At 43.8% G+C, this 17,339-nt stretch overlaps 1 protein-coding gene across 2 annotated transcripts in view; it reads left to right on the forward strand.

Annotated features, from left to right (window-relative positions):
* FBXO32 (F-box protein 32) overlaps positions 1-9,198 on the forward strand; it is a 44,517-nt gene extending 35,319 nt beyond the window's left edge. For both annotated transcript variants that reach the window (XM_011949277.1, XM_011949278.1), the window contains 3 exons: positions 227-409; positions 2,331-2,474; positions 3,614-9,198. In XM_011949277.1, the coding sequence (XP_011804667.1) occupies positions 227-409; positions 2,331-2,474; positions 3,614-3,703 (417 nt within the window). In that variant the 3' untranslated portion in view covers positions 3,704-9,198. The remainder of the gene's footprint in view (positions 1-226; positions 410-2,330; positions 2,475-3,613) is intronic.
* Positions 9,199-17,339: the final 8,141 nt, after the last annotated feature.

A 17,339-nucleotide genomic window follows, 5' to 3' on the forward strand; every position in this document is an offset into this window, starting at 1 on the left:
TCCCTCTGGCACCACTCAGCTCAGCCCACTCCACACAGTTCTCTGTGGCTTATGGCCATGGCCTCGTGTCTGCATTTAGGATGGGGAGATTTACTCTGCTTTCAACCTCTTATCAATAAACTGCCTCGAGGGTGGAGGACAGGGGGACAGCTGCATGCCTAGAAGGTGTGGCCTGGTGAATCGCTGCTCTCTGGCACCCCATCTATTGTCACCCTTCTCTCTGCAGCCTGCCTTCAAAGGCCTCACCTTCACTGACCTGCCTTTGTGCCTACAACTGAACATCATGCAGAGGCTGAGCGACGGGCGGGACCTGGTCAGCCTGGGCCAGGCGGCCCCCGACCTGCACGTGCTCAGCGAAGACCGGCTGCTGTGGAAGAAACTCTGCCAGTACCACTTCTCCGAGCGGCAGGTCGGCACACCCTCCTTCTCTGGCCCCCACCCCAAGCTTCCTTGGTGCCCTGCTCAAGCCTCAGGTCTGGGTTCGCCCTACTCTAGGTTCCCTGGTTTGACTGAAAAATGACAGTTGAAGGAGTTTTGTGATTTTGTTTTTTGAGACAGGGTCTTGCTCTATGGCCCAGGCTGGAATGCAGTGATGCAATCATAGCTCACTGCAACCTCAGCCACTTGGGCTCAAGCGACCCTCCCACCTCAGCCTCCTGAGTAGCTGGGACTACAGGCTCATGCCACAACAACCGGATAATTTTTTTTTTTTTTTTTTTTTGAGACGGAGTCTTGCTCTGTCGCCCGGGCTGGAGTGCAGTGGCCGGATCAGAGCTCACTGCAAGCTCCGCCTCCCGGGTTTACGCCATTCTCCTGCCTCAGCCTCCGGAGTAGCTGGGACTACAGGCGCCCGCCACCTCGCCTGGCTAGTTTTTTGTATTTTTAGTAGAGATGGGGTTTCACCGTGTTAGCCAGGATGGTCTCGGTCTCCTGCCTCCCAAAGTGCTGGGATTACAGGCTTGAGCCACCGCGCCCGGCCCAGATAATTTTTTTATTATTGTTTTTGTAGAAATAGGGTCTCTCTATGTTGCTCAGGCTGGCCTCAAACTCCTGGCCTCAAGCGGTCCTCCTGCCTCGGCCTCCCCAAAGCACTGGGATTACAGGCATGAGCCCCCATGCCCACCCAGTCTTGAGTTTTTAAATAGAGATGTTGTGTGTGTGTGTTTTTCAGGTAGTTTTTATGAAAAAAATTAAACTTACATTCTTAACCTATTCTCATTTTACAACTCACTCAAAAAAATCATAAATTGGCACCCATTCTTTTTTTCTGTAACCCCATAACTTATATTTTCTGAGTGCTTTAAAGTACTTTTTTTGTTGTTTCTTTTTGTTTTTTTTTTTTTTGAGACGGAATCTCACTCTGTATCCCAGGCTGGAGTAAAATGGTGCAGGCTCGGCTCACTGCAACCTCTGCCTCCCTGGTTCAAATGATTCTCCTGCCTCAGTCTCCCAAGCAGTTGGGATTATAGGTGTGCGCCACCATGCCTGGCTAATTTTTGTAGTTTTAGTAGAGACAGGGTTTCACCATGTTGGCCAGGCTGGTCTCGAACTCCTGACCTCAGGTGATCCACTTGCCTCGGCCTCCCAAAGTAGTGGGATTACAGGCATGAGCCACCGCGTCTGGCCTTAAAGTACTTTCATAGATATTATTTCATTTTATTCTAATGGCCCAGGGAAGGATAGGTATTGCTGTACCTACTTTAAACAGATGAAGGGACTAAAGCCACAAATGGCTAAGTGACATATCCAAATTAATGAAGTAGCTCTTTGGGTGAGGAAACTGGCCCTGACCTTGAATTTGGACCTTCAGACACCAACTCCAAGCCTGTTTCCCTTCATCATGCTGCCTCAAGTTTGTTGGTCTTTTTCCAGTTTCTTTATATGGATGTGTGAGTTCAACAAGTTCTGTTCATGAATCCACTAATATTTAGATATAAACTAGAGCCCTGGTGCCAAGGAGTTACTGCATCTCCCTGGAAATGATCACTCAAGTCTATAGCAAAGAACAGATTGAAGTTGTTTATTGAGATCCCTTAAAATTTAAAGGACCATCCAGCCTCAATTTAGTAAAGGTCACTAGCAACATGTCACCAGCCACCTGTTTTTTTGTTTTGTTTTGTTTTGTTTTGTTTTAAGCTTGGTGAAAAGCTACTGTTTAACTGGGGAGAGCTAAGAAGGTACTTGTTTATATAGTGATAGTTCTCCCCTCGCTATTGTAGAGCTGAAAAGAGGTGGAAAGGGTGAGAGTCAACCTTTTCAGAACCAGAAAACCACAAGCCATCTTCTTGACAAACTCTCTTGCAATTTCTTTTATTCATCTGATATTTTAGATCCGCAAACGATTAATTCTGTCAGACAAAGGGCAGCTGGATTGGAAGAAGATGTATTTCAAACTTGTCCGATGTTACCCAAGGAAAGAGCAGTATGGAGATACCCTTCAGCTCTGCAAACACTGTCACATCCTTTCCTGGAAGGTATGTGTCTCAGAGGTGGCTGCCACAGACCCCCAGCCCAGTCCCTAAAAGCCAAGAGTGCCAGCCAGCATGGTGAGGCCAGCGTCTTTCCGCCTTTTCCCCATCAGAGCCCCCAGCTGAAACTGAGGGTAAACTGATTCAGTGCCTGGGAGGGTGGGGGTTCCTTTGTCTGACAGACTTTCATAGACCTCCATTTTCTTCACTTTTCTTATGTTTACATTTTTCTGCATTCCACCCACCCACCCTTAAATCCTCCTCTCTTTGTGTGTACCGGTACACACACTTACACATGGAAACACATAGCTTTTAGTTTTTCCAGACTTATAAAATTTTTTCATTGATGCGTAATACATAGTTTCAGGGTTAATGTGATAATGTAATTCATGTAATTTGTAAAAATAAAATCAATGTACTTGACACATTCATAACCTTAAATATTTGTCACTTATTTATGCTAGAACATTCCAGTTCTTCTCTTCTGGCTATTTTGAAATGTTCAATAGTTTTTTTTTTTTTTGAGACAGAGTCTCACTCACTCTGTCACCCAGATTGGAGTGCAGTGGTGGGATCTTGGCTCATTGCAACCTCCACCTCCCAGGTTCAAGCGATTCTCTTGCATCAGCCTCCCTGAGTATCTGGGACTACAGGCACATGCCACCACACCCAGGCTAAATTTTGTAATTTTTAGTAGAGTGGGGTTTCGCCATGTTGGCCAGGCTGGTCTTGAACTTTTGACCTCAAGTGATCCACCTGCCTAGGCCTCCCAAACTGCTGGGATTACAGGCATGAGCCATCGCGCCCAGCCTGAAATAATCAATAGATTATTGTAAACTACGTTCACTTACTGATCTAACAGCAGGTCTTACTCCTTCTGTCATACCATGTATTTGTACCCATTGATCCACTTCTCTGCACCCCTTTCCTTTTCCCTTTCTCTGCTCTGGTAACCACCAGTCTACTCTGTCTTCATGAAATCTACTTTTATAGCTCCCACATACAAGTGAGAACATGCAACATTTAGGCCTGGGGCAGCATTATTGACAGAGAATCGTTGCTTTGAAGTTGGAAAATGCCTTTTGGTGCCAAAAGCCAATGAGAGGCCTCTGAGAACTTGAAGCTAACCGTGTGTTCCTTTCCAGGGCACTGACCATCCGTGCACTGCCAATAACCCAGAGAGCTGCTCCGTTTCACTTTCACCCCAGGACTTTATCAACTTGTTCAAGTTCTGAATCCCAGCACATGACAACACTTCAGAAGCGTCCCCCTGCTGGCTGGAGAGCTGGGAATATGGCATTTGGACACTTCATTTGTAAATAGTGTACATTTTAAACATTGGCCTGGAACTTCAGAGATAAGTCACGGAGAGGACTTGGAGGGGAGAAATGCAGTTGCTGACTGGGAATTTAAGAATGTGAACTTCTCACTAGAATTGGTATGGAAAAGCAAAATACTGTAAATAAACTTTTTTTCTAACAATTTGCCAGCAAGACTATAAGGGCAATAATTCTGTTTCAGCGGTGAAAATGGAATCCTCTTAATGGTCACAGAAACTCCCTTATAGTTCCCTAGGAAGAAAAAGGCAAAACTCAAATACAAAATAGGACGCTTTGTTTACAATGTGAAAATTTGTTTAGAAAAGAGAAAAGAAGAAGGAAAACTACATAGGAGAAATCCCTGGGCTTTGGGGTTTGATCTGGTGTTTGTTTTGAGAAGGCGAAGGAAGCGCCACCCATCCTAAACCTGCATGGGCACAGAGCCTTACCCTACAGAGATACCACACAATGGTCTACCTCTAAAAGTGTAGCGTGCCCTCTCTGACAACGCATGTGATCCAGTAGGCAGTGTCTGTTATTCTTGTAAGTGTTTTCATCACTATAAAAAGTGATTTAAAATGGAAAGGGATATTGGAGGCAACCCTCATCTGGTTTCACACTTCCTTTTCAGGCAAACAGGGCCCTCCTTGGAGTTATCTGTTTACCAGAACAACCCAAAAGCACACGTTCCTTTTTTCCTGTCATGTTGTAGCTCATTTGGGGGAGGAGAAGGCCAACTTAAAACAGTCCCAGGGGAGGATTGCTTGAGCCCAGGAGTTCGAGGTTTGCAGTGAGCTATGATCGTGCCACTGTACTCCAGCCTGTCTCCAAAACAAAACAAAACAAAAGCCGTCCCAGAGGAAGTCCTGCTGCAGAAAAGATGATAGAATTAGTCACCCAATCGATAGCTGTGAAGACTTTCTTATTCCTGCTTAACTTTCTTCCTTGGATATCTTCATGGATAAGCCTGTGTCTGTGGACAGAGTGGGGCCCAAGTGCTGAGGCTCGAAAGACAGGTTTTACAATCAGCCAGTTAAACATCTTACCAGTTGCTGTTCCCCTTGCCAGGGGGATGAGCTGAGGAGCTTCTTTTCTTTAGGTCCAACATCAAAATGAGTCCATCTGAGCTAAGGCTTTTTGCAAAGGTGATTAAAAATCAAGGCTGGAGTTCCAGCCAAATAGGGAGGAGAGTTACCACAAGTTCATCTTAAACTTGCTTCCAGGCTGGATAGTTAAAACAGGAAGATCCCAAGGGGATTTTGCGAGACAAATATCAGCAGGTAACTGTGGAAGAAAGGAAATCTCAGGACCTAATGAGTTCATTGTAAAATACTGTTGGGAGTAGATGAGGGATCTACTCCCAGTTTTTTACTTTCTACAGAATGTTGTTGCTTTCCTACAACAATGTACATATATTTGCAGTTGTATATGCTTTTTTTTTTTCCCCCAAATAAAGTTGTCACCCTGCATGCCCTTGGCAAATAAGTGAAGCAGAAATAGGAACATGATCCACATGCAAGTTGAGGAACAGTGTATCTTTAAGAACTGACCTTTGGGGTGACCTGTAAAGGGGGAAAGATGGCTAAGCACAGAGAGAAATGAGGCAAGAGACAAGCTATGATACAACACCTCTTCAGCCCCTGCCCTCAATAGCACACAACCCACGTATCAGCTTTCTGAAGAGAAGGAACCTACTATTCAGTGCTCCTCACTTTGCAATGTTTCTGCTACGCCAGGATTTCTCCGATTTTTTTTCATTATCATCTCCCTAAGGAGAAAAAAATTACATTGAATATAAATTTTCCCTAATAAGGAAAATTAAATATGAAAGAGTAGGATTTTGTTGGGTAAGATTGAGCTTTGGAAGGTCACGAACCATTATACTATCTAAGCTGTGTTTTTTCTTTTTTTTTCTTTTTTTTTTTTTTGTAGTCCCTCTCCCCCTGAATCAATTTCACATTGGGAATGCGGAACCTAGACTGTTGAATAAAAAGCTACTTCTTCCATAATTGTCAGGTTCTCTCCAATTTCTCAGCCTCCTCAAAGACATGGGGTGGAGTTGGGTGTGCCATCACTGAGAGAGCTCTGGAACCTTTGACTCTCAGTGACATTTTTAGATTTAGGGGTTCGTGGCCTTCCACAAGTTGCCACCAACTGCAATCTCTGCCCCTTCATGCTGATCAAGAAAGTAGAAACTCCTCGTTGCCTTCAGGTTTGCAGTCCCAGAAACATTGCCTGCTGTGGACTGTCAGCACAAAACTGGGATGCTGGTCTCATTTAGACTGTCAGCAGTGCACGTGATTGTATGATAAACCCCAGGCAACCATGTGCATCTGGCAAGATGACCCCTGCCCCAAGAGAAGGGTTACGGTCTTCTTAAATGTTTACCAAGATGGTGCTGGTGGGCTCTCCCCATGTCCTTTGGTGTTATTGGAGTTGGTATATGACAGAGTCAAGGAAATTTTTTAAGGAAAATGAAGAATAAATCAATCTTTATGGTTCTCTTTCATTGGAAGAGGAGAATAAGGAAGGAAATGGCAGGTAGAGAGGGAGGGGGAAAGGAATAGAAATGGCATGTCTTTGATGCTGTGGCTTGTGTGGGGATGATGGGAAGAGCACAGCAGGCACAGCGTATCTGTGTTAGTGCCACGTGGTATCTGTTAAGTATGGCCAGAGCCTCATATATAAGTGAAGAGAGTTAAGATAATTCTTGCTCTTTGAACAATAATAGTTTATAGAATTTCTATTGGCAAACCGTCCCAGACAATCTGACCTATCAAACAAAAGCAAATAATCCCTGTCTCAGAACTGCTGGTCTAAAAGTCAGAAGGGGCACGACAATGGAAATTGCTGGAAAAGAGAGAATGCTCTACTCTCTTTCCTGTGCCTACCTACCCCCATCCTAAACCCTGTAAAACAGAATTTCAAAATAGATGTCAAATATGAAGTAATTCAGACTTCCAAAGAAGGAAAGAGTTCTGCCCAGGGCAGTATGAGCAAATCCACAGGGATGTTAAGATTTGGTCCAACTCAAAGGTTTATGGGCAGTGAGCCTAGAGTCTCTTGAGAGTAAGCCCTTGCATTTGGGACAAGGAGAATATGTGAAGCTCAGGAGTGCTCACACTAGAGCAAGATCCGGAAAAAAAAAAAAAATCCAATGGCATTTTAAACTAGATTGCATTATCACTCAATGCTGTTATTTTGAGCAGACAAATCAGTTGAATGGGAGGGCAAATGGCAGAAATGAACAAAAGCTATTAGGTGAAAGCATCCCCAGTGTATCAGTTGTGAGACGATTTTTGTTTAATGATGATCAGGTTTACATTGGAGTGGCTTGGAAGATGTATTTCAGAGGGACTGGGTTTGCACTGCAAAACTCTGAACACTAGAGCAGGTTCTACTAGCACTTGGGCAGTAAGGTAGTGGGTGTGTTTTATGCTGTTGCCACAGTTCTCATCTTTGTGGATTCACATACCCTTTCCCATGAAGAGCTTGCTACTAACAGAGGCTCCTTGTTTCTGTTGTTTTTATACGGGAGAAGAGAAAGAGCTTGGAATTTCAATTGTCTAAACAAGTGGTATGATTTACAAGGAGGCAAACCATTCAAGAGATGTTCAACAGTGTATCGTTCTTAGCATTCAATACAATGTTTATTATAAAATATACACCTGAGTTTATGTTTTTCTGCCAGGCTGAAAGGCAATAATGTCTTGCTATGCAAACACTATTTTATGTGTGAATTTTTTAACTGCAATTTTATGTGTGAATTTTTTTTAACTAAACTCTATCATCATTTTCTATGTTGACATCTTTTTTTTTTTTTTTTTTTAAATCTGTTTCCAACTCTGAGTCTGTGAACCGTCTCTTCTGACTGGATGCTGGCCTAAAATCCTATTAGTGCTTAAACAGACCTCAAAAGACTCTGATCCTCTAGGCCAATACAGAGATGTTGTTATTTGATATATCTTGGGTCCTTGATGGCTTCAACAAACAAGGTCATAATTTGTTTAAATTCAGTGTTTTCTGTAGATACTTTCTTCTCAGTTTCATTAAGGAGAGTAACCATCTTTGGTTTTCCAAAGAATGGAAACTCCTACCCCACACTTTAGACTTAGAGCTTCTGCCTTTCACAATGAGGAAGAGATCCAGAACGTTTAGGGGACGTGCGTCAGCCCACCTGGTACTCAGTGGCAGAGCTGAATGCCAACTTGAGGCCTCCTGAGGCCTGACCTTGTGTGCCCCCAGCCCTCCACCCCAAGCACCTTTTGGTGTGGCTGGAGACACATGACATTGGATGTGATTTTTCTCAAGCCCTTCACCGTGGAAGGCATGGGAGACTGCCCAGCCTTGGGCATCTGGCTGTTAACGTTTCCATTTCAAGTCCCTGATTCTTACTGGAGAAGTTAAGGAGCCACTTAATGTTTTTACAGACCTCTGATTCTGTTGTGAATGTGGCATTCCAGTGAGTATAACCTGCTTGCTATAAAGAAAGCAGCATATTTTGACAATTTTATTTTTTCCTTGGGTACTTACATTTTTATTACAAAAACGGCCCTTATAAAAACAGACAGAAGGGCTGGGCAGTGACTTACTTCCTAGAAACTGAGATTCCAAAGCAGGTGTTTCCTCTCCGCTAGACTCAGAGGTACATTTAATCCATCTTCTCCATTTCCTCCTTCAGGACCAGCTATGAGATTCAGTGCATTTCTATCCCAGCGGATATTCATTCTCCGCTAAACTTCATCTTTTACTAAGCAAAGGGGGATTATTCCACGAGGCAGCCAGGAGCAAGGGCCCATGATATTCATGACTTTGTCTGCTGGGCATTTTTCAAAGTGTCCTTGAATTCACTCAGCAAACAAAGCTTTCTGGAGAATCTCTCAAAACAGGCCCCGCTCCATTTGGCCAAAAACGATGGCTGCTCCAAAACTCCGAACTTCTTGAAACTCCATCTGCTACATTATTTCTGGAGTTTAAACACGACTTTTTCTGTCTTTGAGTATAGATGTGTTTGTTTAATTAACGAAGCACAAGTCTGTTAAGCAGAAGGCTCCAAGCTGTATTCTATACTTGGGAACCCTTGGTGCCATCTTTATTTTACTAAGTGCCAATCACCATGGCTAAAGTGGGTGTATATTACAGCCTGTGTCCTAAGCTTAGATTCTTTAATGTACTTTTTTAAATGAAAAATATTAGAGGGGGTTGAACATTGTAACTAAAGCATAAAGCTAGACCAATTACATGCAGAGATGTTTATTTAATATTGTGTGAGCTGAGTCCTTCTGTATAAATTATTTGCACACTTTTCTTGCATGATGAACTGATTTTTTATAGTTGTTTGTACCAGACGGTGGCATATTTTTGTAAAAAACTTTTGACACTGAATTGCAATAAATGTTTTTCCAACAACACACACTGGTGCATTTTTAGTATGTCCCAATTCAAGTTGGCTTTTTATCATACTAAATATGTTTATCTTTTGCCTATTGAGACTTATATTCCTTCTCCCAGAAACTTGTTGTAAAATTTCTAGGAATCCATAGAAAAACAAGCTTGTTGCTGAATACCAACCTGGGTCCATAATACAGCATTGTGCTTAAACTGAAGGTTTTCATATACTATTTGCACAGCAGAATGATTAGGGAATAATGAATTTTGAAGTCAACATCAGTTTATTCATCAACGGGCATTTATGAAACAGCTGCTATATGCTAGACCTGTGCAAGGCACTGGGAATAGGGTGGTGAACAAGACAGAAATTGTCTTTGCCTTTTGTGTATGGTTTTGTTTTGTTTCGTTTTGTTTTGTTTTTTGGTGACAAGGATGGGATTGTCCTTACCTTAATGAAATTTAGATTTTAGTAAGAAAGGGGGCCCGGGTGCAGTGGCTCACGCCTGTAATCCCAACATTTTGGGAGGCCAAGGCCGGTGGCTCACTTGAGGTCAGGAGCTCAAGACAAGCCTGGTCAATATGGTGAAGCCCTGTCTCTACTAAAAATACAAAAATTACCTGGGCATGGTGGCACATGCCTGTAGGCTCACCTAATCAGGAGGCTGAGGCAGGAGAATCTCTTGAACCTGGGAGGCGGAGGTTGCAATGAGCCAAGATAGCGCCATGCATTCCAGCCTGAGTGACAGAGGAAGACTCTGTCTCAAAAAAAAAAAAAAAAGGGGGGGAGGGAGTAGAGGAGAAAGCAAGTAAAAAAAATTATTTGTAATAACCAATATGAAGGGAATAAACAAAGGGTTGAGATACAGAATGACAAGTGGGACCCAGTTAAGACAGTGAGAACCGAAGCAGCGGGGGACTCTCTGAAGAAGTGATGTTGAAGGAGCCAGCCCCAGAGGAATGAGGGCAAGAGCATTCCGGAAAGAGAAACAGCTTGTACAAGGTTCAAATCATGGTCCTGCCACTTACCTGCAGAGTGGCCTTTGTCACCTCACTTCACCCCTCTGTGTCTCAATTTCCTTGACGCTAACAATACCTATCTCTTATGGCTCAGAGGGTTAAGTGAACTAACACATATGAAGTGCTTGGAGACAGGCACAAAATACGAGTGCGGTCAGTGTTAATGATTATTGTTATTCCCTGAGCAACAAGAGTCTAAGAATCGGGTTCAGAATTACACTGTGTTTCCAGGAGGGTATGATTTATTCAGATGACTGACTTGCGGGAGACTGGCTTACTTGATACTTTCACTTTGGGACACCCTCCGCTCTGACCACTAACTGTCAATCAGAAAATGACAAAAGGTACATGAGAGTAATTAGAGATCATTTTTTTAAACCTCCACCAGGATCACAAAATCTCACCATTCCCTAAATATGACAAGTCTTCTTTGCTCAGGTAGTGTGCCTCCTTAGTATGTTCTACCATCTGTCTGATTAGCACCTTTGGGCCACTTCCTCACTAAAGTCTCCCCCAGCTGAGTAAATCTCATTTCCCATCACACTTCTTTGCCTAGGGACTTTGTTACATTGTAGTCTTACTTGTGGCAATTGCATGGTACCTAGCACTGCGCCAGGACTGAATGAATTAATAGGACCATATATACCAGGGGTCCCCAACCCCCAGACTGTGGACCAGCGCTGGCCCATGGCCTGTTAGGAACTAGGCCACACAGCAGGAGGAGCAGCAGGCAAGTGAGCGTCACCACCTGAGCTCCACCTCCCGTCAATCAGTGGTGGCATTAGAGTCTCATAGGAACATGAACCCTGGTATGAACTGCACATGCAAGGCATCTAGGTTGTGTGCTCCATATGAAAATCTAATGCCTGATGATCTGATGTAGAACAGTTTCATTCCAGAACCATCCCCTCCGCACCCCCTGGTCCACAGAAACCAGTCTCTGGTACCAAAAAGGTTGGGGACCACTGATATATACACTCAAAAAATGCTTTTGAAAGTCTTAGGACCATATGCTTACCCTTAACTAGAACAAAAATTGGCATGAGTTTATGTGCATAGATAGAATTACTTACAGCTTTTTGGTTTAAAATTACTGTTTGTTGATAAAGTAACAAATACAGAGACCCAGTTTTCATTAAAGTTTCCTTTAAATCCCACTAACAAATCTTGATGTTTACAAGCCTAGTAAATTTTAATACAAAATAGTAGGACCTTTTATTCCTCTTAATAAACTCAAATTTAATAGATCACATTCCCTCTAAAAAGTAATTCTCTTTTACAAACTTAATAAAAAAATCCTTTAAACATTTTAAAGCTGCAGTTATAAATCTGATACATTTGATTTTTAAGCACTTCAATTATAAATTAAATGCATTTGCTTTTTTAAAAAACATTGCAGGCTGGGTGCGGTGGCTCACGCTTACAATCCCAGCACTTTGGGAGGCTGAGGCGGGTGGATCACGAGGTCAAGAGATCGAGCCCCAACCTGGCCAATATGATGAAACCTCGTCTCTACTAAAAATACAAAAATTAGCTGGGTGTGGTGGTACAAGCCTGTAGTCAGGAAGCTGAGGCAGGAGAATCACTTGAACCTGGGAGGCGGAGGTTGCAGTGAGCTGAGATCACACCACTGCACTCCAACCTGGGGACAGAGTGAGACTTTGTCTCAAATAAACAAAGAAACAAACAAAACACTGCAAATACCTGCTCAGATAAGCTTACAGCCTTAATAAGCAAAACATTCTCAAGTAAGTAAGTTACAAATTTAACAAATTAAGCATAAATATATTTTATCTCAAACTCTCTTAGAAACTCTAACATTGTTAAGTAAAACTATCATACCTTTCCATTTAAAATCTTATCTTACACTAATTACTTATTTTAAATGGAAATCATAAGGCCACCACGGGAGGCAAAATAATAGCTCCCTAAGGATTTCCACATCCTAATTCCTGGAACCTATGACTATGTTGCTACGTGGTAAAGGGAAAAATGCAAATGTGATTAAATTAAGCACCTTTAGATGTTGCGGTTATCCTGGACTACCTGGGTGGGCCCAATGTAACTTATTTTTTTCTTCTTTTTTTTTTGAGACCGAATCTCACTCTGGACTACAAGCACATGCCACCACGCCCAGCTAATTTTTGTATTTTTAGTGGAGACGGGGTTTCACCATGTTGGCCAAGATGGTCTTGATCTCCTGACCTCATGATCCCTCCTAGGCCTTCTAAAGTGTTGGGATTACAGGCATGAGCCATCACGCCCAGCCTTTTGTTTTTTTTTGAGATGGAGTTTTACTCTTGTCGCCCAGGCTGGAGTGCAGTGATGTGATCTCAGCTCACTACAATCTCCACCTCCCAGGTTCAAGCAATTCCCCTGCCTCAGCCTCCTGAGTAGCTGGGATTACAGATGCCCACCACCACACCTGGCTAATTTTTGTATTTTTAGTAGAGATGGGGTTTTGTCATGTTGGCCAGGCTGGTGTCGAACTCCTGATCTCAGGTGATCTGCCCACCTCGGCCTCCCAAAGTGCTGGGATTACAGGCATGAGCCAGCGCCCCCAGTCCCAATGTAACATTTATGGCAGGGTCTTTAAAAGTACAAAAGGAATGCAGCAGAGGTCAGACTGATGCAACACAAGGACTCCACCAGCCCTTGCTGACTTTGAAGGTGGAGGGGGAGGCCACCAACCAAGGAATGAGAGCAGCACCTATAATCGGGAAAAAAGCAAGGAAAGGGATTCTCCCCTAGAGCTCCCAGAAGGGAACAGAGCCCTGCCAACGTCTTGACATCAGTCTACCAAAACCTATGTCAGATCTGACCTGCTGAACTGTAAAAATAACAAATTTGTGTTGTTTTAAGCCATTGAAAGTGTGATTTGTTGCAATAGTAATAGGAAACGAATACAGTTAAGCTGGCAGCTTCTCTAGTATGTCTAGCAGCCCACCCCTACAACAGCTTTTCCCTGCCAGTTCTGCCCCCACCCCAGACAAACTCCCACTGTCCCTACTGCTGCATAGCCCTCAACCCAAGCTGGGCAAGGATCTGTCTGAAAATAAAAGGCACAACCATCTTCACCGCCTAATTCAGCAGCAAGACTTATTTTGACCACCAGATATGTGGAAGTGCAAAAGCTAGACAGGGGGTGTCAGCCTCCGTCCATGGTAGGTGTGAAGTTTTCTCCTTCCTATTTCACAAAGGCTTAAATTGAGGATGACACCAATCATGTTTCTGCCCAAGAAACATCACAGAGAATCGGCGTTGCAAATTGTCTCCACTGAGCAATGTTTATGAAGCAGCAGTGTCGTGGGCACCGGAGCAGCCAGGCAGAAGTGTGAGCTTAGCCCTTGCCCTCAGGGAACTTACCCCACTGGTGGAGGAGTGGGAGGGGCTGGAAAATGTGTATCAATTACAATACAGGAGCCAAAGTTGTAAATGCCCAGAGTCAGTTAACGATGCACTAGAGGAGTTCAGATAGGAAGAAGAACTGAGTTCACGTTTCTGAGAAGGAGAACAATGTGAGATGAAACATGAGCTCCTTCATTGGACGCCAGAAATGGGACTAGGGATCAAAGGCCAGAGACCAATACTTAACACTTACCAACCAAAGTCCATTCTGTGCATTGATAGATTTCTTGGGAGGGGAAAAAAAGTACTCTAAGGTTTGGACAGAGTTCCCTTTTAGAGAGAATTAAAGCTGTGTCCCTGGGATCTCAGTACCAGAGCTTTCCCAGTGTTCTAGAAAGCTAACAGAAGCTCAAATGAGCTGAGGTTCATTTGGTTCTGAACCAAATGAATCAAATGAACCTTCAAATGGTTGTGTGATGGCTAATTTTATGTGCCAACTTGGCTAGGCCATGGTACCCCATTGTTTGGTCAAGCATCAGTCTACTTATTGCTGTGAAGGTATTTTTTTAGGTGTGATTAACATTTACATCAGCAGACCATGGGTAAGGCCTTCCATAATGTGGGTACACCTCATCCAATCAGCTGAAGGCCTTGAGAGAACAGAGTGACATCTCCTGAAGAAGGAATTCTGCCTTTAGACTGCCTTTGAACTCAAGATGGCAACATCAACTCTTCCTTGGCTCTCCAGGCTGCCAGCCTACCCTGGAGATTTTGGACCTGCTACTCTCACAATTGCATAAGCCAATTGCTTTTCTTTTTTTTTTTTTTGAGATGGAGTCTCACTCTGTCACCCAGACTGGAGTGCAGAGGCACAATCTCGGCTCACTGCAACCTCCGCCTCCTGGATTCAAGCAATTCTCCTGCCTCAGCCTCCCGAGTAGCTGGGACTACAGGTGCCTGCAACCATGCCCTGCTAATTTTTTGTATTTTTTAGTAGAGACGAGGTTTCACGGTGTTAGTCAGGATGGTCTCCATCTCCTGACCTCGTGATCCACCTGCCTCGGCCTCCCAAAGTGCTGGGATTACAGGCATGAGCCACGGCACCCAGCAAGCCAATTTCTTAAAATAAATCTACATACATACTGTATTAGTCTGTTTTCATGCTGCTGATAAAGACATACCCAAGACTGGGAGAAAAACAGGTTTAATTGGACTTACAGTTCCACATGGCTGGGGAGGCCTCAGAATCACGGCAGGAGGTGAAAGGCACTTCTTACATCCCAGCAGCAACAGAAAAATGAGGAAGAAGCAAAAGCAGAAACCCCTGATAAAGCCATCAGATCTCCTGAGACTTACTACACAAGGATAGCACAGGAAAGACCAGCCCCCATTGTTCAATTACCTCTCCCTAGGTCCCTCCCACAACACATGGGAATTCTGGGAGATACAATGCAAGTTGAGGTTTGGGTGGGGACACAGCCAAACCATATCACATACATACATAGATGATAGAGATAAATAGCGATAAAGGTATAGAGAGAGATTTTAAAACATTTTTTTCTTGAGACAGGGTCTCACTCGTTGTCCATGCTGCAGTGCAGTAGTGCAATCATAGCTCACTGCAACTTTGAACTCCTGGCCTCAAGTGATCTTCCTGCCTCAGCCTCCTGTGTATCTGGGACTACAGGCACACACCACACACTGGGCTATTCTTATTTTTTCTAGAGATGGGGTCTTGCTATGTTGCCCAGGCTGGTCTCAAACTACTAGTCTCAAGCAATTCTCCTACCTTGGCCTCCCAAAGTGCTAGGATTACAGGCATGAGCCATTGTGCCTAGCCAAATATAGGCCAATTTTAAGGAATAAAATATTTCACTTTACCTAATAAAGTAGTTAAAAGAAGAAAATATATCAGCCAGGCGCAGTGGCTGACACCTGTAATCGCTTTGGGAGGCCAAGGGGGGCAGATCACTTGAGGCCAGGAAGTTGAGACCAGCCTGGCCAACATAGTGAAACCTGGCTCTACAAAAAATACAAAAATTAGCCTGGGGTTGTGGCACGCACCCGAAACCCCAGCTACTCAGGAGGCTGAGGCACAAGAATCGCTCGAACCTGGGAGGCGGAGGTTATAGCGAGCCGAGATCATGCCGCTGCACACCAGCCAGGGCAATGGAGCAAAACTCTGTCAAAAACAAACAAACAAACAAACAAAACTACCTATACAAGCATATATGGAGATGATAGATGATAGATAGATATAGATAGATAGATGATAGACAGATAGAGATACTAGAGAGAAAGAGATTTAGAGACAGAGAGATCATATATATATACACGCACACACACACACACATTTATAAATAGAGAGAAAGACATGCACCTCCTACTGGTTCCGTTTCTCTGAAGACTAATACAAGCTCCTAGAAAGAGAAAAAGGGCAAGGAAAGTCTAGAGGAAGGTTTCAGAAGTCAGGGGGAAAGGGAGAAAAACCAGAGAGAGAACGGAATCCAGTGGCCGCAAGGGCAGTCGGCCAACCACCACATCCTGAGAAATCATGCTTGGCAGATGCCAAAGAGTGCAACAAAACAGTCACTCCTGACCCACATAAAAGTGCCTGTGTGGCTCCCTCTTTTTTGTACTTTTTAAATGCCTATTCAAACGTTTTCATTACATTGTACAATTTAATCCTTTCTTAATGTCAAAAGTGTCCCGAAGAGCCCCTACTTCCTTCAGAGAGGCAGAGCACAGCACAGTGGTGAGGGGCCCAGGATCTGAAGCCAGCCCACCACTTCCCAGCTGCGTTGGACAGTGTGTTAAACCTTGACCAGCCTGGCCAACAAAGTGAAACTTGCCTCTACAAAAAATACAAAAACGCCTCAGTCCCTCCATCTGTAAAATAGGCACGATGACAGCATCTGCATCATAGATTTGCCATGAGGAGTCATTGAGTTGGTGCATTTTGCATGATTTGATGTGTTATGTGGTTAGAGCAGTGCTTGGCACACAGTAAGCTTTACATAAACATTTATTATTCATATTCACTAAGTCCACTTTCCATTTTTTGTCTCTGTCTTATATGCTCAAATCTGCCTAGCCTTATACCCAGTGTTGGGTTTTTTTGTTATTCTTGGTTTTTCAGAGACGGAGTCTCGCTCTTTCGCCCAGGCTGGAATGCAGTGACATGATCTCAGCTCACTGCAACCTCTGCCTCCCAGGTTCAAGTGATTCTCCTGCCTCAGCTTCCAAAGTAGCTAGGATTACAGTTATGAGCCACCATGCCCAGCTAATTTCTCTATTTTTTAGTACAGATGGGGTTTCACTATATGTTGGCCAGGCTGATCTCGAACTCCTGACCTCAGGTGATCCACCCACCTCAGCCTCCCAAAGTGCTGCGATTATAGGCATGAGCCACCAAGCCTGGCCTACCTAGTGTTCTTTTATGACACCACTGTTGTCTCTCCCACACAGCACCTAGTGTAAAACTTTGGGAAGAGTCTGTGAAATATGTTTCCTGCACCAGATACCCAAGGTCTCTAGGATAAACCTTCATTAGCCTTGCCAACCAAATGAGCTTTCTATTGGAGGAAGACTTGCTGACAAATAACTTTGAAATAACTCGACCTGTGCTAATAGCCCTGCCTCTGATAACTGGGAATACACTAGACACAGAGCACTGTTCGGCTTCCATTTCCCTCACGTGGATGAACACAATGCTCTCTCCTTCCCCAGCTAGGATTTGTCCCTCTTTCTATGTCTAGCACTTCACAACTATGAAGTGCTTTGATATGAATGTAGT

This window comes from Colobus angolensis, unplaced genomic scaffold (assembly GCF_000951035.1).
Source record: "Colobus angolensis palliatus isolate OR3802 unplaced genomic scaffold, Cang.pa_1.0 Scaffold295, whole genome shotgun sequence".
NCBI lineage: Eukaryota > Metazoa > Chordata > Mammalia > Primates > Cercopithecidae > Colobus > Colobus angolensis.